Source organism: Lycorma delicatula, chromosome 4 (genome assembly GCF_047948215.1).
Source record: "Lycorma delicatula isolate Av1 chromosome 4, ASM4794821v1, whole genome shotgun sequence".
Lineage (NCBI taxonomy): Eukaryota > Metazoa > Arthropoda > Insecta > Hemiptera > Fulgoridae > Lycorma > Lycorma delicatula.
In genome coordinates, this window is record NC_134458.1 from 140,763,166 (window position 1) to 140,788,911 (window position 25,746).

Below are 25,746 nucleotides of genomic sequence, written 5' to 3' on the forward strand. Positions count from 1 at the left end.
AATAATTTCCTCATCAAAAATCTTGTTCATCTTTCAACCTTACCTTGCTAATTCTTACTATAATCTTTGCTAAGTCTAACCAATGTATTTCTTATTTTATTTATCTACAACTGTTATTTAATCCTCCAAGCTAAAGAAGCTTTGGTTGTTATACTTTCTGATGACTTCCTCTCTTGAGCAGTCCCCAATCAGAGATCTGATTACAGGATTATTTTACTTCTGAATTATTTTATTTAAGAGGTTGCTACCGTCATTGTTTATCTAAAAATATAAAATAAGAGGAATGAGGGAAAGTATCTCCTTGAAAAATGTTGCTGCATTTTTCTTCTGTTTTCAGCTGTACAGTACTTAAAGCATGTTATCTTGACATGTTATAGCAACCAAGTTTGTGCATTTAACAACCAAAAGGCTGCTGTCGTCTTTCAGATAGTATTCCTTTGTCTGGCCTCTCTATTATGTTATTATCTGTAGAACATAGGTACTGTATTATCTGCTGCTCAAAGGCATGTGATCTGCAGGCTAATTTACAAGCATGAAGCACAATATCCTCAACAACTTAGTGGAATTTGTGTATGTACAGAATGCTGGCACGCATTTGTATAATTATTTACATATATATATATATATTCATAAATAATTTTGTTTTATTCTGGAATATTTTTTAAAATATAAAAACCATATATTTTTTTTCTTTATTGTGAAAGAAATTGTTACTTGCAAAAAAATTACTTATCTAAAACATAAATATAACATAAAATACTGTAAAATTTAATTCAATAAACCTTAACATGAAATAAAAACTAGAATGGATTTACAACCTTACATAGTAGAAGCTAACGATAACCATCAAAGGAATCGTTATGATCCTTTATTATACCAATTAGAAATAATGTATCTGAGAAATGATAAGTTACTTTTAATGGTAAATTGTTTACCATAGATTGTTGGAAGAATGGATAGCATCTACAAAACAAAAAAACATTGCAGCAAAGAAAATACACTAGAAAAGAAAGATAATGACAGAGATTTATTTAAAAGAATCGACTGATATAAAAGAAAAAAAGAGTAGGAACAAAAACTCAAGAGATTGAAGTCTAGATAGATTTATAAGTACAAGTTGCCACATGGAGGAAGTTATTGGAACAGGAGGAGGAAATGACATGTGATAAGGTAGAGGAGGCAAATAAAGAAGAGAAATCAGTAGAGAATATGAAAAGGAGAGGAATGCGTATGAAAGGGAATGGAAAATAGAAAGATAAATGGAGGAACAACCCACAAATGGAAAAAAATAATTTGAATAAAAAATTTAATCAAAAATTATCTCAAAGTTAAAAGAAAAGGAGAGGAATGATTAGAAATGGAAAATAGGGTGAAATTCTATTATAATGAAAAGATGAATATGGAAGGAATTGCTTTTATAATAAAAGTATTAGTGCCAAACAGATTGTCTTTTAAGGGGTATTCAAATAAGGATTCAAGAGTAATGTTGATTCCAAAAGAAAGAAAAATGGGAAGGATCAAAGTTATATATGACCAACTAATGAAGCAGAAGAGGAAGTTTTCAAATTATTCTACAATTGCTACCATACAGCTATTGATGAGGATAAAAGTAGATATATAGTGATAATAAGCAACTGGAATTCTAGAGTGGATAATTCCAAGAGAAAAGAAACAGCAGTTTATTATAACAGTGGAAAAGAAACGTTATTGAAAAATTAGAAGCTGTTGTTTGAAGAAATTTTGAAGGTCACAAGTATTGGGAAGAAAATCTGTTACAGCGGTGAGAAGAAGCAACAGTGATAGAGTGATGAAAAGGAGATATTAAATATTATTTTTTAATTTTATTAAAGGTCATATTACCCAACAGAACAAAACAATGAATTTGAATACATACAGATGTCTGAGGAGCAGTTGTAATCAAACAGGATTTTAAAGAGTGAAATAGAATACTTATTGAAAAACTAAAGAATGGGAAAACAGAAGGATTAGATAGTATAGTACATGAGCAATTGAAATTTGGTGGAGAGAAGCATTTAAATAAATCATTTAAATAATGCATATATGATGGAATTGCAGGTACCTTAGGCCTGGCTAAAAGCTAAGTTAATTACTAAAAAAAAAGAGACAAACAAGATATAAGAAACTACAGACCGATTAATTTTCTTTCTGTATTGTTTAAACATTTTATGTATTAATAACAATTTGATAATAAATTTCACAAATGGAATTTAAAAGTATTTTATCCATAAATGATACTATTTTGGTTATTTGAGAGCTAATAACAAATGTGCAAGAATACTGGTTTTCATCTACTTTCTCTTTTCACTGACTTTGAGAAGGCATTTGATAGCATCTATAACACACTCCATAATAGACACTCTAAGATATATGAGGATTCTACAAAACCTATTTGCGTCTTATCTATAATAATGATGAAATGAAGATAAATTGAAATATGTTCAAGTAAGAAGGGGCATAAAGATAGGGTGATGTACCCTCAGCTAAGTTATTTGGATACATAACAGAGCAAGCTTTCAAAAAGTATTGTTAGGACAAGTACAGTATAAATATAAATGAAGAATGGCTAAATATTATGAAATACAAAAAACTTAATACATTTAAAAGATGAATAATATATTTAAAGATACATTTATAATAATTTAAACATGAAATTAGATTATCTAATCTTAAATTATAGAATGAATTTTATCAGTGTTTGTTAATGTTCAGTTCGTTAAAAACCTGTTGTTTTTTTAAACAATTTACGACTGTTTCAGATATTACATCATATATGTATGGTGAAGATATTTTGATAATACATCTTTTAATGATACATTATTTTTAACTGAAACATAAGTTTCAACAGTTTAGAGGACTATCCATTTTCCAATTATCCATTTTCATGAATTTATTTCCTAAAGCTGACTTAAATCTTTAATCATTGTTTGATTCAATAATTCGTTGTGGTTTGGAATATTACTACATATTTACAAATTTCATGTTTATTAAACTAAAAAACACACATAAGAATTCATGGTTTCATACTTGAAGAAATATAAGAATAATATGAATATTTATATGTCCATAAAGAGGTAGACAGAAGGAACAGTGGGAGGATGATTTGAAGGAAGCTGCAGGAATATATTGATATGGATTGACTTTAGCCAGAGAAGCATGGCATACTGGGGGCAAAACCGATGCTTAGTAATGGACATTGTTTCAAATGTCAAAGTTCAAATGATACTTTGTTAAAAGAAGTATTTAACAGGAAGATTAAGTGTTACTTTTTATTTCTTTTTTACTTTTTTTATGTATATATAAATTTGTGTAATTTTTTTTATTTAAGTATACATGTAAAAATTCAAACGGAAACCAAATAAAAGGCTTGCTTATTTATTCGATGACAATATATATTTTTAACTTTATAGATGAATGTAGGTTCATAAAGTATGCTGTATAGAAATCTGAATTTGCTAAATACAGGAACAATTTACATAGAAATATGCTTTCAAAATTTAAAAAAAGAAGGAAAAAGTATATTTGTTTATTTACAAACATATAATAGTATACTTAAAGACATGATACAGATGAAAATTTTGGGTGTAAAAAACAATATTTTCTTGCAACACAAGTTGATCTCGAATCCAATTCATCTTTCCATTAAAAACCTCTATGTGTTGAATAATGCATTTAAACACAAACATTAAAAATTAATACTGCAAAAAGAGTATTAGATTGAAGAGAAAAATAACCTTTGGAAATGTAATTCCTTTAGAGATTCCAGTGATCCAACCATCAGATTTTTTATGAACTTTATACACCTCAAGTACATTTTCTGTAGCTCTGTTAATAATGAATGCTCTTGAATCAGGACTCCATCTTATAAGTGACGCATGATCATACTCTATATTATACCTTAAACTTTTATGCTCTTTATTGTTCAAATTGCGAGTGCTCCAAATAAATATTGCTCTATCTATTAACAAAGAAATGTAAAGAATTACATACAAATTATACATTACAGAAATATATTATACAGTATTTTAGCTTCTGAAAAAAAACAGCTTTAAAGAAAAAAAGCATAATACAAAGTAATTTTCAGAATAAAATAGAATCATACTTGACAAACAAACAAAATAATGATAAAAATAAAACTAAACTGCAATACATAAAATATCTATATTGGAAAAACACAGTGCACTTTGAAACAAACACATAAAAGCATTACACCAAAACACTGACATAATATCTGAGAAATGAACACAGAAGGAGAGTGGATATGAAAACCATTTAAACAGACAAAACATATAACAGTTATAATAACACAAACAAAATTTAAAAACTATTTTAAATACAATAAACAAGAGAGTAATAAATTTAAGAACCTTAACATTAAAGGATTATATAAAATGTGTAACAAAAGCAAATATATTATTACCTTTAAATATAAACATATCTTATTTTAAATATAATCAATATATTTAAATGATTAAAATCCTATTATTTTTAAGATAAATGTGATATACATACATATGGATTAAATTTTATAACTGTGAAAATTGGGTATACTTAAAAAAAAATCTTCAGAATAATACAGAGTACTTTATAAATAAAAATAATAAATTTTAAAAATATTATGAAAAACATAGAGGAAAACAATAATAATAAAGATGACTCTTAACAATACATTAAACTGCTTCCCTTATGACCTGACAATTCCATGACAACTGGAATGTGTCAGGGATCCTGGAAACAGAAGCTACCTATTGTAATGGGTACCATGTTTCGACTTCCGTTAAAGTGATCGTTAGTCCTCTAAACATTACCTAAAAGTTTTGTCTGTAGCAATTTTTGATATGAACCAACCCTTACAAAAAGAGATAACCAAAATATTGCTGTAATTGTAAGAAGATTAAATTGAGTAAATTTGAAGTTTTTCTTAACTTTAAGATGGAAATCTTTTTATCTCCTACTTTGCACTGGTGAAATCTACCTCTGCCTTCTGGCGTGCCAAAAGTGATTTTTTTTTTAAATGAATGATTAAATTGTCCATTTAAAGTAGTGGAATAAGTTATAAGATCACTTCCTTATACGCCTGTTAAATTACATATACACATTTTTTGCTGCACTTCATTTTAACTTATTTCATTTGAAAGTGAGATATGATCCTTCAATCCTTTAGAAAGTGGATAGTTACGCAATTGCTGAAATATTAGTTTTTAATAAAATCAAATATTTATACAATTATTAAATCAACAATCTTGCATGAAATATTAGGATAGAGTAAAAGCCCCTTTATTACTCGTATTATTACATCAGTATTATTTGTATCTTCATGAGTTGCTGATTAAGAAAAGTTTCAGATTTCTGGTGTGTCATATAAATAAAAGTTAATAATAAACTATTTCGTTTAGTGAACTCCCATATACTGGTTACAAATATTAATTTTGACCTTACAGTGTAAAATATTCAGTTTTTATTATTGAATTATTTGGTGAATAATCAAAAATGAAAAAGAAACAATCATACAGGAAAAAACATAACATGAAGAAATATATCTCAAAAAACAATAAGAAGATGAATATGAAAAGGAAGAAAATGTTAAAACCAAAGAAAAAATAAAAAGATTAAGAGAAAGTAGAGTGTCTTGTTTCTTCCACTCTTTGGTAACATAATGTTTATCCCTAGCTCAGCTGTCCCATTTTTTTGGGTTCTACTAAGGGCTCATGAATAATATTTTTCCCATTTGGAGTTAAGTTGTCTTGTTTCTTCCACTCTTTGGTAGCATAATGTTTATCCTCAGCTCGGCTATCCCATTCGCAAAGAAAATACATGTACTTAGTATAGTCTAACTGCATGCCTAACAAAATAGCTATAACTTTCAAATCACTACATATGTTTCAGCTATGTTTTTATAATTAATTTTTTCAAGAAAGTCTTTCATCACATCATATGTCTCTTTCAAATTAATACCATAAGCGATTCATATCGAAGGATATTTGTTACCGTTGTGTAGTAGAACCACTTTTAAACTATACTTGGACAAATGTATGAAAAGGCACCAGTCCTCAGGTTTATGAACTTGTTCTAAGTGCAACATAAGCTCATCAATATTTGTGCAATAAACTAAATTATTTTCAACAATAAAGGACTGAAAGAGTTCTTTTTGTCGGCTTTGAAAGTCGGCAAAAATGTTCTTTTTGTCGGCTTTGAAATTTTTGTATATTTTTGAAGTAAATGCCAACCTTGCAGTCTTGATCCTAACAGTTCAGCTTGATTTTTTGATATTTTTAAATTTCTAACCAAGTCATTTAATCATCTTGTGGCTTATTGGAAGATAATTCAAAATCATTGTTGTCTTCTTCAGTACTGCCAGATTCTTCATCACTGCTTTCAAAACATACATTCACAGGTGGTTCAGGAACTGGAATAATTTCACTGTGATGTACAAGCCTGATTTCAGATTGTAATGAAGGATATTTTAGAGTATGCTTAGATTTTTTAGAAATTTCAGACACACTTGTTAAACAAAAGTAAAAATCGTTTACACGATCCATTGGTTCATACCAAACCATAGGTACACCAAATGACAAAACCTTCACTGTACTTTTCAGCCACCCTCTTAAATGTACAGAACAATTAGTGCATACTATATAAGAAGCCCACGTCTTACCCTGATAACCAATTTTACACTAATGATATGCTTTTTTAATTAAAGGTGTAATGGTTTTTCTATTTGATTTTACGGTAAACTCACCACATAGATAACTAAAGGTATCCACATCATTTACACGATTTCGAGTCATTATGACACTGCACTGTTAATAAACTTAAAGTCAGCAATAAGACTGAACAAAATTAATTCACTCCTAAATCTGTTGCTTAATACAAACATCCCAGCTGTGTTCTCAGCTACATGTTCTGAACTGCATAGACATGATTAATCTTGTCCATAAAGGCTCACTATTCAGTATTAGATATGATGTCATAATATGTGACTATGATATGATTTAATTCTTTGTCAAGTATTGTTTTATTTATAGCTTACAAATTGTGTTAACAAAGTTAAAAAATAAAAATGAGCTAACAAAATACAATACAGGAACTTAAAATGCTAACTATACACTGAAAAATGAAAAAAATCCTTTAATTAAAATTTTAACATTTTTCAAAAATGGTGGGTGATAGTTCTGAGTTCATATTCTTAATTTTCAGCATAAAAAACAGATTAAAATCATATATCGCATGTTAGGAAACAAAAGTTATGTAATATCAGTGTAATTTAAAATATAAATACAGAAAATAATAATAAATTAAATATTTGAAGATAATAATTCAAAAGTCATTCATAAAACTTATTTGAGCACGCGCGCGCGCACGCACACACACAACCTGATATTTGAGCATATATATATAATCTCTGCAAAAGGAAATCTTTTAATTTTATTTTAAATAAACTGAATAATCTAACAGTTAACTATTATTAAAAATGCAAGGAAAGGATATATAGCATGCCGAAGTATTGCGTTGAGATACATGAAAACACTAATGTTTTTCTGATTTGAAAGTAAATGGATATTAATTTTTAAGAATAAGTGACAATGAGTTTTTGTATAGAAAAAGTTGCACATTCATAAATATTAACACATGATTAAGCTGAAATTTTTAATTTACTAAATACTGATTTACACAATTCATATTAATGGGCATTAAACAATGACAGCCCATTTTTTAAAACTTGTTTTAATTTTCTGAGGAAGTCTGAAAGACACTATATTTCAGGAGTTTCAAAGTAAAACAGTGTATACTTTGATTTTCTTCCAATCAAAATCAATTTGATTATCAAAGAAATTTATCATCTAACAAGACACTCGAAACATCTGTATCTAACAGAAATTTCACACTTTGGGCATTACAAATACTATCATTATCATTAACAAGAATTCTACCAACACAATTAGTAAAGTTGGATCTATCTGAGAAGCACAATCCAATTATTTTAACCATCTTTGAAGTTAGATAAAGGATCTATATTTTTTACAAGGGTACTCTTAATGAAAGATGAAATTTCAACAGCTTGTTTGCAGTTGCTGAACTTTAACTAATGCAAGTAGCTCTTCTGATAACACACTAAATTTGTTCATCATTAAGAAATATGGAAATGCAATGTCAGATCGCAAAAAATTGAAAAATGATTTTTTGTTATTTAAAATATTTTCTAAAAACTAGAAAACTGTTTACATACAACCTTTTCCTAAAACCAAGCTGACGGTTTTTTAATTTGATATACTCTCCAAGCTACTTTAGAACTTTGTTTATCATTTCAAATACTTAAAAAGATAACTGACAATAATAGAACTGGCCTACAAATTTCTAAATTATGTGTAGAGGCTTTCTCATGGCTGGAATGACACTTGTCTTAAGGCAGCTAGGAAATATTTTGCTGTATGAAAATCTATTAATTAAATTTAAAAGAGGAGAAATAATATCATCAGTGGCTTCTATTAAAATATTGGCAGGAAATCATCAATACTCATTGAATGTTTATCCTTATTATTAAAAATATAAGCTTTAATTAACTTCTTGGTATTAATGAGAAATAGAAATATTAATTCATCAACAGAATCATTCAAGGAAAATGGCTTTCTTTACAGTGAATCAAATTATTTTTAAATTTAAAAGAGGAGAAATAATACCATCAGTGGCTTCTATTAAAATATTGGCAGGAAATCATCAATACTCATTGAATGTTTATCCTTATTATTAAAAATATAAGCTTTAATTAACTTCTTGGTATTAATGAGAAATAGAAATATTAATTCATCAACAGAATCATTCAAGGAAAATGGCTTTCTTTACAGTGAATCAAATTATTTTTTATTGAAATACTAGAAAAGAATTTATTAAATTTCTCTGTTTTAATAGAAATTATTTCATCCCTTAAAGGCTAAACATCGTTTTATATTTTTAAGAAGTAATTTGATCTGTTTTGTTTATAAATTCGCTTTCACTTTTAATAACTCCCCTTATAATTTTCACTTCATTGTTTGAATTAGATATTTTATAAGCTTTTAGCACTAAGAAAGTAATAATTTTAAAATAATTCAAATAATATTGCAAGTTAACAAAACTAATTAAATTTTGAAATTTCATAGAAATTTCTTAATGGTGAGCTAATTTTTACTAGTGTGCATGTTAGGATCAGAGGTTCTCTCTTTCATTTAGCCACTATGTAAAAGATATGTGAAAATCAAAATTACACTTGATAGAAAATAGGAAAAAAGATTATAATAAAATAGTCATTTTTATTATAATTTGTATTATATAATGCCAAACTCAACCATTACACTATAATGGTGAGACCAGTGGTACGATGAGGAAGTAAAACATTACACCTTAACAACCTAGAACTGTTAAAGAAAATAGAAGAACCACTGAGAATAATCCTAGGTCCAAAAACAACAGAAGGACAGAGATTAAAATCCAATCAAGGGCATACGAAATAGAGGACATCAAAAAATTGAGAAGAAAGAGACTGAGACTCCTGGGTCTTGTGTACAGTATGGAAGAACAGAATAAATATACAAATATTCGTAAAACTCTAGGAACAAAAGAGCAACCATGGGTACCAATAAAACAAATGAAAAATGATTACAGAACCTATGGATCCAAGAACAGGGAATGTATGATGATAATAATAAGCTATTCAGACAAAAAATACACGAAATTGAATTTGAAATGGTGAGGAAGGAAAAGAATCACATCAAAGTGAAATGGTTGAAAGAGAAATAAACCAAACACGTGGAAAGAATGAAAGAATATTGGGAGAAAAGAAAAAGAAACCAGAAGAAATGACATGTGCATGGTCCACAGTTAGCCTAACCACAAAAAAAAGATGACTATATTTTTCTAAATTGTTATAACAAAACATAAACAAAAAAATATCATAACTGAATAAAAATAATCTAGAAAAGTAATAGATAATAAAAAAGAAAAAAGAAACTTGTTAATTTAACCACTCACACACTGAAACAAAACATTTTATAAATATTAAAATAACATTAATACACAAGTCAGCAAATTGAACTTACATCAAAATACAATTATTTTTTAATTTTAATTTTTTCACTTACATCCTTTATTTTCCCTCCAGTTTATTTTTCCCAGAACCAAGATAAACTTATAGCTTTGTTTATTTTTTTTGCTTCTTTCTCTGATGGAAATAGAGATGTCTGCTTCTTCAGAACATTTTGTATTAATTAAATTTAAAAAAAAACAATTATAATATTAAAAATATAGAAGTAAAATTTTATAATTTATCTTTTATCTTTTTTATATTTTAATTATGTCTTTAATTTAATAAATACAAAATGTTTTAATGAAGTAGAGATCTCTGCATTAATATTAAACATAAAAAAATAACTCGGTAAGTAAAAATTAATTTTTAATAAAAATTAAGTAATAGTAGTAGTAAGTAAGTAAGTAATTAAGTAAGTAAGTACAAAAATTAATTTTTAATAATAAATATAGTTATTAATGATGAAAGCCCCATAATGTATCAGACAGCTACCCAAAAAGGTAACACATTTTGGTACTTGCTTATCTACAACACCTTAATGTTAAATAGCAAAATGTTTCAAAATTTACAAGTAATGGCATTTTCTTATTGTATAAGAAAATTCTTTATTATTCAAGAAGGCTACCAACAATAATGAATGGTGCTAAGTATCCCTGTAGGTAATACTTGAACTAAAATCATAAATAGGAAGAGAGGGCGAGATAAGGCAAAAGGAAGAACAAAAATATACAAAAGAGTATTAGTTGTACACTGCTGAACACAATACCTTGGATGAACAGTAGGGTAGATAAATAATGACTTAGTAACTTATAACTACAAAAAAAGATTTCTCATCTGCTTTTATAATTAGTAGTTGTTTAAAATGGTAAAATCAATAGGTTGCATCGATATACAAAGATAAAAAAATTATATTTTATACTTATATAAAATTTTAAACTAAATGCGCCATTTCTAGAATACAATTGCCAATAAATTTTAGATACTTCAAATAAATAAAAGATCATAAATAATTTTCAAGGTTGTGTTAGTTTTATTATGCTGGTAAACTTCAGCATAATGAATGTATAAAATTTAAATTATGTTAATGATTTACAATACCGAATAAAATTATTGAAACCTGATTTAATATTTAAACAATATTGATTTTTAAATCGTAAATTAAACTTTATATACATGAACAATAAGAATAATAAATAGATATTATGCTAAAATAAATTTCAAAGACATATTATGCTAATATTGTCTCCTAATTCATTGAATTAATGTAAGCAGCCCAATAATACATAATATATACCGATTAAAACATTGTACAGAAGAAATCTTTCTTTTAATTTACTTATAGAAAAATATACTCCATAAGTTATAACTCTTCATAATATTTATTTTAATGAAACCTTCAAAGTACACTAACATAAATTTACAAATACTTGAATGTAATAAATTAAGAGAAATGTTTTAATAAACATTTCTCTTAATAAACAATTAACAATTAAATCAAATTTAATTTGTAAATATCTAATAATAAAATATTTTTTAATATGTAAGATATTGTAGTATCACATTCCCTCTAATAAGTGACATCTGTTCAAAAATATGTTTCCAAATTTCATTTTCCTAAGTTGTCATATCAATAAACACTTTACTTACAACGAAATTGTATACAACGTATATAATTTTGCCTACAGAAAGGATACATCAAATTTTGGTTTACACTACTTGTCCCACAGTTTTTCTTATCCCTATACTGCATACTAAGTATCTAAGGTATAAGAAAGAGATACCACTCAAAAGTTGCTTTCTCTGTTCTTGTACAGCCAGTCACTACGAAGTCATTTGTAGTGCAGAATACCACTGGCATTTCAACGGGCTTGGCATCCAAATATACATCATACATTTGGCTATATGAAAAAGGTAAAAGGAAACCACAAAATTCTTCACTTTTCTTTATAAGTCTACAAGAGATGCTTGTTTTCTTGGAAATGGCTATGCCATTTTCAGTTGTGATGGTATAACTCTTAAGGTTAAATCACCCAATATACGTATATTATAATAAATAAAATTTCACAATATAATAAAATTAAAAATAAATTAGTTATTGCATTTTATACTGTTACATTACATAATCTAACTATTAATATATTTTTTTTAATCAAGTAAATATCTTAAAAAGTAAATTTTAAATAAAATGAAATTAATAATCCTAAAAAGTGGTTAGACTCTTAAGCAATCCAACCAGTCATTTATACACAGCCTTGTCAGCACTATAGATCCTGACCCCCATAAGGGAAGACACCCACCCGCCTTGTGATGATCCCGATCGCCACACCATCCCCTCCTTTCCAAGTCCTGATGAGCTACCTTTTAGACCCTCTAAACTTGACAAACCAACACAGTCATCAGTTTGGTCTCCGTCAGGATGCCACTGATGAAATGCCTCAGTAGAAAATTCCATCAGTGTATTTGCACAACTTACTATTGACTTCGTATGGCCTCTTCCAACCACAACCAACTGCCATTACTTAAAACCCTCAACTACCAAATTAGCCAATTCATGGAAGGCCTCTTCCTCATATCACAGGTTTCACACAAAAAATCTTTCTATATCTAACTTCAATTAGATTATGTACTCAGATCATTACTTGCTTTAATGAATATCTTGTTTTACAAATACAGATTTAATTATTTTTATAATAATCACTTTGTACATAAAAAAAAAATGTTAATAAAGAAATAATTAATACAAGACACTCATTTACGTAAATCATTGCTCTTTTATCTTACAAAACGATTATATGAAATGGAAATTAATTTGATTAATATTAAATAATGTTATAATAATAATGAAATATATAATCTTCATTATATATTTAAAATAATAATAATACGTGCTTCACGCTGCAATTAATAATGTACATAATTATTTTTATAATTACCTACGTTATTTTTAAACAGTATTCAGTACTCACAGCAGTACACAATTATTATTTATAATTGTTATAGTAATAAGTATTACCATTCATTTCATTTTTTTAAATTATGATTTTTTTTAGATTTAACTGGTACATAACAATGTAAACATAACAGTTGTAAATTCAACAATATTAAACAAACAAATAGATTTTGTCTTGGCTTTTTTTTACTGTAACCAAAAATCAGGTCTTTTGTATATTGACCATACATGTTATTTCTTAACTACAAGTGCCCTCAACCAAAACTTACTTAAAATTTAGGATCTAGCCTCTATTTCAATAGATACAAAGTTAAATTTTCCCCCAGATATAAGACCGTATTTTTAAAAATAGTTAGATATTCTATTATTATAAGTTCCTTTTTATTTAGAATCAAACAGAGCAAAACACTCTTTAAAAAGAGAAAAATAAGCAATTTCAATTGTTTCAGTTTAGGAAAGCTATCCTAAACAAAGTTCATTATTTTGCTTTTGGATTATTCCAAAGCGATTTAGGAATAATCTAAAGATCTGGAATAAACAAAGATACTTTTGTATTTTCTCTTGCCAGAAGTCTGTTGTTTCATCCTGATAAATGCCTTCATGCCCTGGTGTCTGCAATACGTAAATTCTTTTATTATTTGAGAATTTATTGAGAACATAATTTTCTTAAATCAGTTAACATTCATAAAAACAAAGTGAGTTTGAAATCTTTTATAAGATTTGAAAGCTCTAATAATACAATAACACCCAGTTCATTTGAATTACATGGAACTGTATATAATTTGGATCAATAAAACTGGATAATCTCCAATGTCATACATTCCACTGAGATCACAAGAAGTATGAAGTGTAAAATATAACACCTGTTAGAAATTATTTATGTACAAAAAAAAAATTAATAATGAAATAAAAGTTTGCTCAATGTTGAAGAAAATAAACCTACAAAAAATTGGGATGGATGAGTTCAATGTGTTACAAAAGATTGTATTTGTGTGTATAAACAAAAACCTGTCGCACATCTGTGTGACATACACATCTAACGGTCAGGCCTAAAATCCATAGTCTGAAAAATATCTCAATCTTCTAATTAAAAAAAGAGAAAATAAATTCATTCTACTACATGTATTTATAATCCTGTACCAATTTGAAATTAAAAAAACTGAACCAAAATTACAAAAGAGATGGAATTCTAAGGTTTCATAAAAAAAAATATTATTTATGTATATACAATATTCTAACAATGAATTTCTCTGGATAATCCATATGTAGATTTTTAAATTTAATTTAAAATGAACTGTTGGGATGATATTTTATATGGTTTAATAATTTATAAAAATCTGTAAGCATGGTATTAATTCTCTATAAAATATACTATAGCATTATATTGTTTAATGTAAAATATTTACAGAGTTTTTTTACAAATAAACCTGAGGATTTTTAAGCCTACTCCTTCATTTATGATTTAGAGGCAGCAAGTCAAACATCATCATAGTAGTGCTGTTATGCAAGAGCTACACTTTTTCTTCACAGTTAATTCTAAGGTAAGTAAACCTTGGGTATATAAGTATATGTAATTTTTTTTTTCATTTTTTGGATCTAGCAAAAAACAATACCTATAAAAAAATCCTTAAAAATCTAGCCTTAAAAATTTTGTAAAAAAAAAAATTGCTATCTCTTAAATGGATTTACATCTGGTCTTACAGCAATCATAAATCAGCTAATCGGTGATGATATTAACCAGTAAAGACTAGCAGTTACTCAACCATTAAATGTTTAAAGATAACATTCTGAATGTAATTTATGTTTGCAGTTATATGAGTTTACTTTTTTAAGCAACACATTTTGCACCTTCTAATTCTGTACTCAGCATTTTGTTTAAATTTTATTTATTTAAACAAAATACTTTGCATGCAAATATAATTATATATACATATAAAAGGTGATCATATATATATATATATATCATATAACTAATAATAGACCAAGTAGGTCTACATTACATTTAATTCATTATATATTAAATGCCATCAATTATTGATAACAAACAGGTTTCTTTAAACTTATTTCCTTATCAATGTATTCTTAAAAAAAAATATCTGCATAGATAATGTTATCTTTTTGTGGTTTCCTTCATATTAGATAAAATAATTTATAAAAATTTTAATGATTATCAAACTCATCACCATTTCCTTTTATTGTGGTGAAAAAACTAGTATAGCAAAAACCATGTAAGATTAAAATAAATATTGTATACTATAATATATTAAATTAAAATATAATTATGGTATTAATTATATTAAAACACATCGTAAAAATATTTTAATATTAGACTGAACTGAAAATATATTAAATTAAATGTACAAAAAATAATAAATTTCTCTTTTTACTGTCTAAATGAGTAAATAAAAAAAAAATCATCCTTTTTTAAAATATAATTTTTTTTATCCATTTCAGCAACACATTAGAAAAAGAAAACAAAAACTAGTAAACTAATAAAAAGGAGACAATTGAAGAGAATATATACTCGTAAAAAGACATTTTAATCAATAAAAGCATTTCTCAATAGGAATGAAATGACAAAATCAAGAATTATATACATATTATAAAATTAATAATATTTGAATAAAGTGGTTTATATCTCATCTTCTGCAGATGTATAAATGAAAAAAAAATTGTTTAAGATTAGAAAATATAAACTGAGCAAAAACATAGCTCTGTAAAAACTGAAAATAATTATATTTGATGAAGTAATTGAAACATGTAAGCAATTTTTCAAATGTACTTAAAGAAGTGTCTTTACTTAAGTTTCGAGTAACATGGAAATGTTAAATGATGAGTCACTTATATACCAGCAAATACCTAATTTTTTAGACTAGATATGACCTACAACGGGGTGGGTCAGTCTGGCAAAACAGTTAATAGTTTATTTCAATACTTCTGCATGCCACACAATTATGGTGATGGGGAAAGTTGTTTCTAATAAAGCTGTATTTGAGTGATCTTTTTAATTTCTGAAGAAAAAGTATTTTTTTTGTACCAATATGGTTACTACAAAATCATTGATTAATAATAGAGGCCTGCGTTTTATAACGACTGAAAAATTGTTTTCAATTGAATCCAAATATAACCTCACTTATTCTCCATCATGTAAATAATTTTCACAAAACGGCTTTTAACATTTTTTTTTTTTAATATAAAAAATAATTTTTAATTTATTTACAAGTGATATGAAAAATAAAATTACTTTAAAATAATGTTAAAACTAATGAAAAACAGTAAAATACTACTTATGTCCTTACAAACCCTTATAATTGTTTTTTTCTTTTTGTTTTTACGGTCTTTTTGGTGCTTTTTTTTCTGTGGTTTTGCAGCAGGTCATCCCTTTTTAACATCCAACAGTAGTCAGCTATCATGCTCACATTCCATCTTCCTTGGTATCTCCACTTCATCTCTTTTATGTCTTGGTGGAATCTTTCTCCCTACTCCTCACTTACTTCACCAAGATTTTTGGGATTGTAGTTGAGGTGAGAATCTAGAAAATTCACCTTTAGACTCATTTTTTAGCTTAAATTTTTGAATTTCTCTAACAAATTTTTATAATCTTCATCTTTTATATTGCCAACAAACTTTGTATCTGTAACCTTGAAGGCTTTTCAAGCTTATTTTTCGGCTTCCTCCATTCTAAATTAAAATATTTCATCTTTCATAAGCTTCCTTATACCCGGCCCAACATAAAAACCTCCTTTATTTTAGTTTTTGATAAGCCTGGAAACTGAATGCAAAGATATTTGAAACACTCTCCATTTTTTTTTCATGCCATCACAAATTGCTTCATTAAGCCTAGTTTAATATATAACAGAGGAAGCAAAACTTTTCTTGGCTCTACTAAACTTTTTCTTTCAATGTTTTTCATACCAACTTTTAAGGTTTGTCTTGGTGGCCATTCCTTTTAATTACAGTGCTGCTTTCTCTTACGATTATCCCACTTGCATAAAAACAAGGATATTGGATATAACTTCTTTGTTGTTCAAGTAACAAAGACATTTAAATTGACAGAAATTGTTCAACCTTGATCCTCATACCAACGTTTAATTAAAAGTAACTCCAGATTTTTGTAATACTCTTTCAAATGAACAGCAAGCCCCACTAGTAAAGAAGCTTACTTAGTTCCAGTGTGCAAAAGAACTTCCTTAAGATTCCTTTTTGATGAATTGATGAACAGTCTCCAATCAAAAACCTTGTAGTCAATGTGGAATTGTTCAATGAGTCCAGGTACATCATTACATTAAACTAGGGCATCTTCTTTAGAAAATTGTTGAATATAGCTTTTTCTCTGTTCCTAAACCAGTAAAAGTAGTGTTAGGAGCTAAGAAATTTGAACTTAAAAATTCGGTGGAGAACCTCAGGAATGTTTAAGTCCCTTACAAAATCATTTAATTCAAGACTGCTCAAACAGTTTTGCTTCATCACTTCCCAGACCATAATCTTCATTTTCATCAACCACTCCATAAGCACAGGTCTGTGAAACCACTTCATCACATATATTATCTAATTTATCTGATGGTGAAGGAACAGCTATCTCCATGAAGTATAAGATGTATCGCAGATCAAAGGTTTGGGTAAAAAATGTCCTTTGTTTTTTAAATTGAATCCCTGTATTACACATAAACAATGTAACAATCATTGCTACGATTGGTTGGTTCTATCCAAACTACACGCATTCTAAGACTGTTCAACATGACTGAACAAACTTTATGAAGAGCCCAAATATTTGGCTTGGTCTCCTAATTTCACATCAAAATATGCAAAATATACTTTTTATATAAATTCTGTTATGATTGTTGTTTTTTGACAGTAAAGTTTCCACAAATATAGCAAAAAGAGTCAGGTGCATTAACATAGCTTATTGGTGCCATTGGAAATTAATTTAATAAAAACTTGTAAAATAAAGTTATATAAAATTACTTTTATAAACTAATTATAGTAACTTGGGAAATATAAATACATAAAAAATTATAATATAGGTTAAATGAATGAAATTGTCACAAACTAATAGCAGAAATGCACATCACAGTTGTAAAAAAAGGGTACTGAACTAAATTTTTGTCTAGAAAAGCAGATGGTGATGGAGAGGCAGACATGTAGTAACAAGAACATGATGAGAAATGTAATAACATAAAAGTGGCTGTACGTACAGTTATATTACCACTATTACTTCTTTATCATAAATCCACTGTATTTTTATTCAGAATATCAACTTAAAATATTAATGTTTAATTGGTTATAAAATTAACAGAATGTGGGTAAATGTATAAAAAAATGTAGAAATACATTAAATTCATTGGGTATTGTCTCATAAAATACCATATGAATTTTAAAATAACAGATAAAATAGGGTAATTAATTAAGAAATATAGTAAGAAAGTAAACAAATCCAAAAATATTATGTATAAAATTAATAAGCACGCAACTATCAGAGTTTATTTATAAACTGTTTTCCTTAATAAATAAAGATTAAACAATCTGTCAGTTCCATTCAAAAACTTAAAAAGTGTACATGTGTATGTTTAGAAGAATGATATAAGGAAATAAGGAAGTTGGCAAGTATCCTATATTTGATGCCAATTTGTTAAGGTCACTAGAACAACTTAAACGCCTAATCACTCAACAAGGTAAACTATAGATATAGTATGTATCGTGAATTAAAATAACGAGAGCCACTATATGTAAATTCAGACTTCAATCAAAAAATTTCACTGAACGTAAATATTTTTAAGAAAAATAATTAAAAATACTGTTTAAATATTAATTTTTTTATTGTTTTCACATCTTGGTATCATAGGTAATATGCTTGCCTGCAATAACAAAGAGCTTGGATTTGATTCCCAGCTACAATCTCAAAAATTTACAAGAAAATCTCTACTAAGTTAATAATGAACATTAAACTGAGACTTAAAAAATGAATTAAAATTTTTAAAAACCTGATGTTAATGAAGATAAATATTTTTTATAATGTTGATTTTGTGAAGACTTCTATCACTGAAATTTTTTTTATTACTACAAAGTACCAAGGTAACATAAAATAATAATTTTCTTTAAAGCTTACTCTACATTCATTAATTTGGTTTTATCTTTTTTCAATTGCTTTGTATGGTGCTCCAGAAGTATCCAGTTATCTGGTCCAGCTTTATTGAATTGGAGCCTGTAGGGAGCTGTACCTAATTTTCAAGTTTTACAATTCCTTACTGAATTAAAAATAGTTGTCATTTTCAAATATCACTAATAACCATTAAGTTAATGAAACAATAAATAATATGCATTAATTTTAGCAATACATAAAACAGATTATTCATTAAATAATAAATTAAATGAATTTCGTAATGCTATGAGGAATAGGTCATTACAATTCTACTAGGTTTTCTTAAATAACTGGTCCAGGGTTAGATTCCTGGCCAGAATCTGAAATCATTTTATTACCCAAAGTAATAATTATTATTTAATGTATGAGGAGGGTTAGCTCAATTTTTAATTACAATATAATGTACAATAATACTTACAATCTAAGTAAAAAATATTAATAAAATTAAAGCCCAAAAATGATATATCATCATAAACAAATAATAATTAATTACTTTGATAAATTTTTTACTTGGTATCTTATACTAAACGCATCTGATAAAGATACATTTAACATTATGTTAAATAATATGACAGAACTTTGAAACTGTTAAAAATTATAAATGAATAACTTCTAAATTAGTGGAACTGTTTTTCTAAAGGATTTCATAACTAATTATCAACACCCAGTTTAATAGATCTTTCAGTAGCATTCAACAGAAAAGTGCTAATCCGAATTAACCTTTGGAAGAACTAGTTCCATCAAAGAAACAAAGATCTTTTTTATAATTTTTAATATGATTTTAATACTCTCTTGATAGAACTGAAGTGTTAGTTAATACTTTTAATTATAATAATACGTTAACTGAAGTGTTAATTAAAACTTTTAAATATAATAATATGTCAAAAGAGAATCCCCAAATGTTAATATTTCACATGCTCACTTTAGCAAATATTAAGCATTCTTCATGTGGTTTCCAATTCAAAAGAATACCAAAGGAAAGTGGTCATCACTTTCACTGAATAATTGTGAGCCTAATATTTACTATAAAAACGTTTTTTTTTATATTTTGTTGGCTGTAACATAAGTGTTTTTCAAAGTGATATACTTAAAAAATGGAGTCATCTAACTGATTAGATGATTCCAGCTTTTGTACTGATACAAGAGTGAATTTAAGACCAGAGACAAGAAAAAATACGACCTCTTGTATGGAAGTGAAGCATGGAAGATGAGAAAGAGGGAGAGGGACTGGGTTGAGGCTTTTGAAATGACGATATAGAGAAGGATGGATGGATAAGGCGAGGAATGAGGAAGTAATGAGCAGCAGTAAAGAAGAAACAGCATTCATGAAGTAAAGACTGAAAACTACTAGCGGATGAAGAAGGCTTGGGACAGAAACAGATGGAAGGTGGTGGGGTAAGGGATCTGCAGCCAGGCAGAATATCAGATGATGATGAAGATATCCATGCACAATGAAAAAAAAGCCTACACAAAAAGATACATAATGATAAAAATAGTATACAACTAACTTTTACAGTCAGCAGTCCCTGTGGCCTAACCATGGATTGAGTGTATTGATAAAACACCCACTAGTGTGAAGTTGCAAGTTGTGATGGCTTTTTTTTAAGTGGCTTTAAAAAGTGTTCACATTATAACATTGTAATTTACAATCTTATGATTGTAAAAATTTATATTTTACAATTAATTTGTAATTTTTAAATTACAAATTTGTATTTTACAGTTATGAAATTTTGTAAAATAGTGGTCGCGCCTATTATATAAAAATAATGATTTTACATCCAGCTTAAGACTATTTTATTTTACCCTAATTGTAGATAGAATCTTTTTCTATGAAATAACCCTTCAAAATTTAATTAATTATAGCTGATATTTGACGTTAATCAGCAAATACGTGCAAAATAATAACAAAGATGCAATAATGACAAGCTGACACTGAAATTATGTTATTAATAATTACTAGTAATTTCTTTCTTTATCTTTAGGAGAAATAAAACACAATAAAATTAACTGATTAAGCATATATTTTTTTTCTAAATAAATTTAAACGATTAAAAATATATTTATAAAGTGTCGGGGTAATACGAGGGTTAGTGCAAGCTTCCCCGAGTAGATGGTTGACAGTTCGAGGCCAAAGCAATTTATGTTTTATAATAGTATTCAAACGTTTTGTCAGCACCTAATTGACATCATGAGTGTTCCCTGGTACAGTAACATCGGCAAACTAACCACTGCTAGTATAATGTATACAAAAGGCAGGTGATTAGCACTGAACTTTAACAAGAGCTGTCCGGTCGATTACGTTTTTGTACATTACCGTACTAAATCAAAATATGATCATTAATCTCTACCGTAACATTCTCATACAAACTATCCATCCACCACTATTAGTCACTCCTTGATACTGTCTCTAGACCACCATTTTAGTTTTGGTTCTAATCAAAAAAACACTTCAGTCTGACGATTGTCAACAATATAACTAAATATAAACATTAAATAAACAAGAGATACAGATGTTTTTCGGCATTGAATCAACAAATCAGCGCAAGATGTCCATAGACTTCCGTAATATCATAAAAATTACTCAATTATAATAATTAAACATTTATAAACTACAAAAATTAATTCCAAAAAGAAAAGAGATGCAATGTCACTCACTAAGAAGTTAAAAAAAAAAAGAAAAAGGAAATGATGTCAGATTTGAACCAATGTGGTGCCTTCCCCTTGTAAGATCCAAATATTTCATTAATTAAAATTTTATTTGGCTATAGCTCTGGAACCAATGAAAATAAGTACCACTTAGACAAATTGTTGAAAAGCTCTCAAAGAGGGCTTATTACTGCAGTTAAGAAAAAGTAAAAAAAAAAATTTTTTTTTGGATTTTGAGCTTTTTTGGACACTTTTGGTCCAGTCGTTTGCAATCAAAAGAGAAGGTCCACAACTAGATGTTGTGCACCTAGGGATAATCGTTTTTGAGTTATGCGATATAGAAGTCTGTACATGCGTACAGACGTCAGGCCGAAACTAGTCAAAATGGATTCAAGGATGGTCAAAATGGATATTTCCGTTGAAATCTGAAAACCGAAATTTTTCGCGAACCAAATTACTTCGAACAGGGAAGTAAAAATCAAAGGTGGTTGTAATTTATTTCCCAATCGTTTTCTCTGTTAATTTTAATCAATTTTATTTCATCTCTCATTTTTTCTTTAAAAAGAATAACTGTAGAAAAGTAAGTTTTATCTAACAGAATAATTAGAAAGAGTAGTTAATATGCCTTGATAAATTCTTAAAGTTTTTTCGTTCGGGCGTAAAGTCGTATTAGATTAAATAGGGTAATTTTCTTTTGCCTTTTGAATATAAATTTCAAATAATGAAATGATACAGCGCTAATTATCAGAAAAAATAAGCCTGATGATAGTGTAAAAATAAAAATAAATATTTACTGTATCAATATACTCAATACTGCATAAACACTCATTAAAAATAAAAATGAACTGGGTTAATTGATAAAAACTGCTTTTTAACCTTCAATATACTCGTACTGTACATTAAAAAAAATAAGAAAAATAATTTCTTTAAAATACACGTACGTAATTAAAATACTTAGAATCTTTTAGAAAATAATAATTTTTAATTACTAATATTCACTTCCTTGCTGACTTGTCTGTTTTTTTTTTATTTCTGAAAATATGTACATTAGCAAAAATACTGAAAACCAGGAAAAAATAATAAAAATCTTATCTTTATATTTTAATAGATATGATGACTTAAAAAACATAAAATTTTCAATTGAGACATCAGTTTTCACTATATAACAAAACAGACCACCCTTTTTTATTTAACTGTTTTTATTCATAGAATTAAAAAAAAAAACATGTGTTAGCTCTAAAAAAATAGAGAATATGATAATAAAAAATAACATAAAAAGAATTCTTCTATGAATAACGCCTGACATTACAACGATTTTTACTTGATTAAGTCAAGAAGTAAATGATAAAGAAGTCTTCTGGGAAATGTAGTGGAAGCAATACAGTAGCATCATAACGTATTAAAATTTAAACTTACGCATCATGAAGAAAAAAAAGCTTGTCGGAAAATTCATTATACCAGGTGTCCAAAAAATAACTGCGCGGTTTTAAATTAAATTTATTTTATTACCTTTAGAATTACAAATGTATTTGTATGAAATTACAAAGTCTAAAGTTTGTTTTACCTCTTCATATATGTAACTAAATAAGAACACCAATTACAATCCTGCAGAGTGAAACCGACAATCCGCCTCATACCACACTTTGGGGAGCATGTCTATAGAAAGGGCTACAAAAGCTACATAGGGGGTAAAATCACAAACATTTAAGTTATGTAATGTAAAAAATCTATTTATGGAAGGTGTTTAAACGCTTGGAAAAATTGTATTCAACGTGCAATTAAAGAAGAAAAAACTTGGGAAGCGAACAGTTAGTGTGAAAATATTATTGAAGATATTCTGATAACTTGGGAAACGATGACAACAGTTCGACAGACAGCAGTTTATCGGGTATTGAAGAAATACGTTGAGGTAACAGATATTTTTTTCTGTTTGAAATTTTAATATAGCGGTATTTTAATATATAATTTTAATTATATAATAATTTTAATTTCTTAAAATTATTATCTTTAAGGTAAATATATTATTTTATAACAATTTTCTAATTTTTGTATTACAAATTATTTTTACTTAAATTTTGTTAAAAGAGAAGTGTTTTTTCTCAGATGGATTGCGCTAAATTAAATTAAACTACAATCATCATCATACCGTTACTGTTATGTTTTGTCTGCTGCACGGTTTCGTGAGACAACGTTTAGAGATTTTATTTTGATCACCAACTGGCAATTTGTCATAAGCGTGTATATTGTATATACTTTTCCTGAATAGCATTCACAACACTGTAGTTTGCAAGTGTATTTCGTATCGAATACTATTTATATCACACACTTCCTGTTAACGGCTAAAGGTATGTAATACATACATTTACAAATTGCCTTCTTCTTTCTTATTTCTTTTTCCTGTTTAGCCTCCGGAAACTACCGTTTAGATAATACTTCAGAGGATGAATGAGGATGATATGTATGAGTGTGAATGAAGTGTAGTCTTGTACATTCTCAGTTCGACCATACCTGAGATGTGTGGTTAATTGAAACCCAACCACTAAAGAACACCGGTATCCACGATCTAGTATTCAAATCCGTGTAAAAATAACTGGCTTTACTAGGACTTGAACGCTGTAACTCTCGACTTCCAAATCAGCTGATTTGTTACAAATTGCCTGTCCAGAGATGAGAACACAATTGTATAAGTTCTAACCACTATAAACTAAACTGACTAAAACTTTACGTAAAGTGTATCTAGGTCAAACAAAAAACATACGACAATAATATTTAAAACAGTTGGCTCCGATTCAGAATGAATAAAAACAATACTGTACATGATTATAAAGACAAATAATAAACAAAAGAAGTTATAAATTTGTATTCCTATTGAATCGAATAATATATTAGCTTAGATTAAATTATACCTAAATTATGATTAATTTAAAGATAAGAATTAATTACTTCTATTAGTTAACCTCACATATGATTGGATTACGAATTCAACACATTTACTGAAAGAATAAATAAATAAATAATTTCTATCATGAAAGATGAGGAAAGAAAAAAAATCTGATGTGGACACCATGACTTCCTTGTGCGCCTATTAAATTATATATACACACTTTTAAAAGTACATAAAATCTTATTTACTAATAACTTTGGATTTTTCATTATTTTTTTTTTTTATTATTGAATTATTATTTATTGTAAATATTTTTTTTTACAATCAGAGGTTAATAACTAGTAATAAATCAATATATTTAAATTAAAAAAAGAAGTTAAAAAAAAGAAGGAAATGAAGTCGGATTTGAACCGATGTGCCTTCCCCTTGTAAGATCCAAATATTTCATTAATTAAAATTTTATTTGGTTATAACTCTGGAACCAATGAAAATAAGTACCACTTACGATTTATCATTGAAACGCTCTCGAAGAGGGCTTATTACTCCAGTTAAGAAAAAGTCAAAAATTCAAATGTTTTGAATTTTGGGTTTTGGACACTTTTGGTTCAGTCGACTGCAATAAGATGGGAAGATGCACAACTAGATGTTACAACAGTCCTAAATCCAAAATTTCAACATCCTACGACTAATCGTTTTGAGTTAAGCGAAATACATACATATAGACGTCACGTCAAAACCAGTCAAAATGAATTCAAGGATAGTTAAAATGCCGGCCTTCGTGGCGCGAGTGGTAACGTCTCGGCCTTTCATTCGGAGTTCCCGGGTTCGAATCCCGGTCAGGCATGGAATTTTCACACACGCTACAAATCATTCATCTCCTGCTCTGAAACAATACCTAACGGTGGGCCCGGAGGTTAAAAAAAATACAGGTCATAATTCTAAACAAAGTTGTAATTTTATAAATAGGGGATGAAAATTTTTGCTAATTTTTTTTCAAGAAATATTAAAGTGCTAAAGTACGAGGTACCAAAAAATTAAGAATTTTAAAT

The 25,746-nt window shown here is 27.6% G+C and overlaps 1 protein-coding gene across 1 annotated transcript in view; it reads right to left on the reverse strand.

Moving 5' to 3' along the window:
• The window catches only part of LOC142323919 (transducin beta-like protein 2), a 254,531-nt gene that overhangs the window by 132,921 nt on the left and 95,864 nt on the right, over positions 1-25,746 (reverse strand). The window contains exon 3 of the mRNA XM_075364288.1: positions 3,753-3,976. Within this exon, the coding sequence (XP_075220403.1) occupies positions 3,753-3,976 (224 nt within the window). The remainder of the gene's footprint in view (positions 1-3,752; positions 3,977-25,746) is intronic.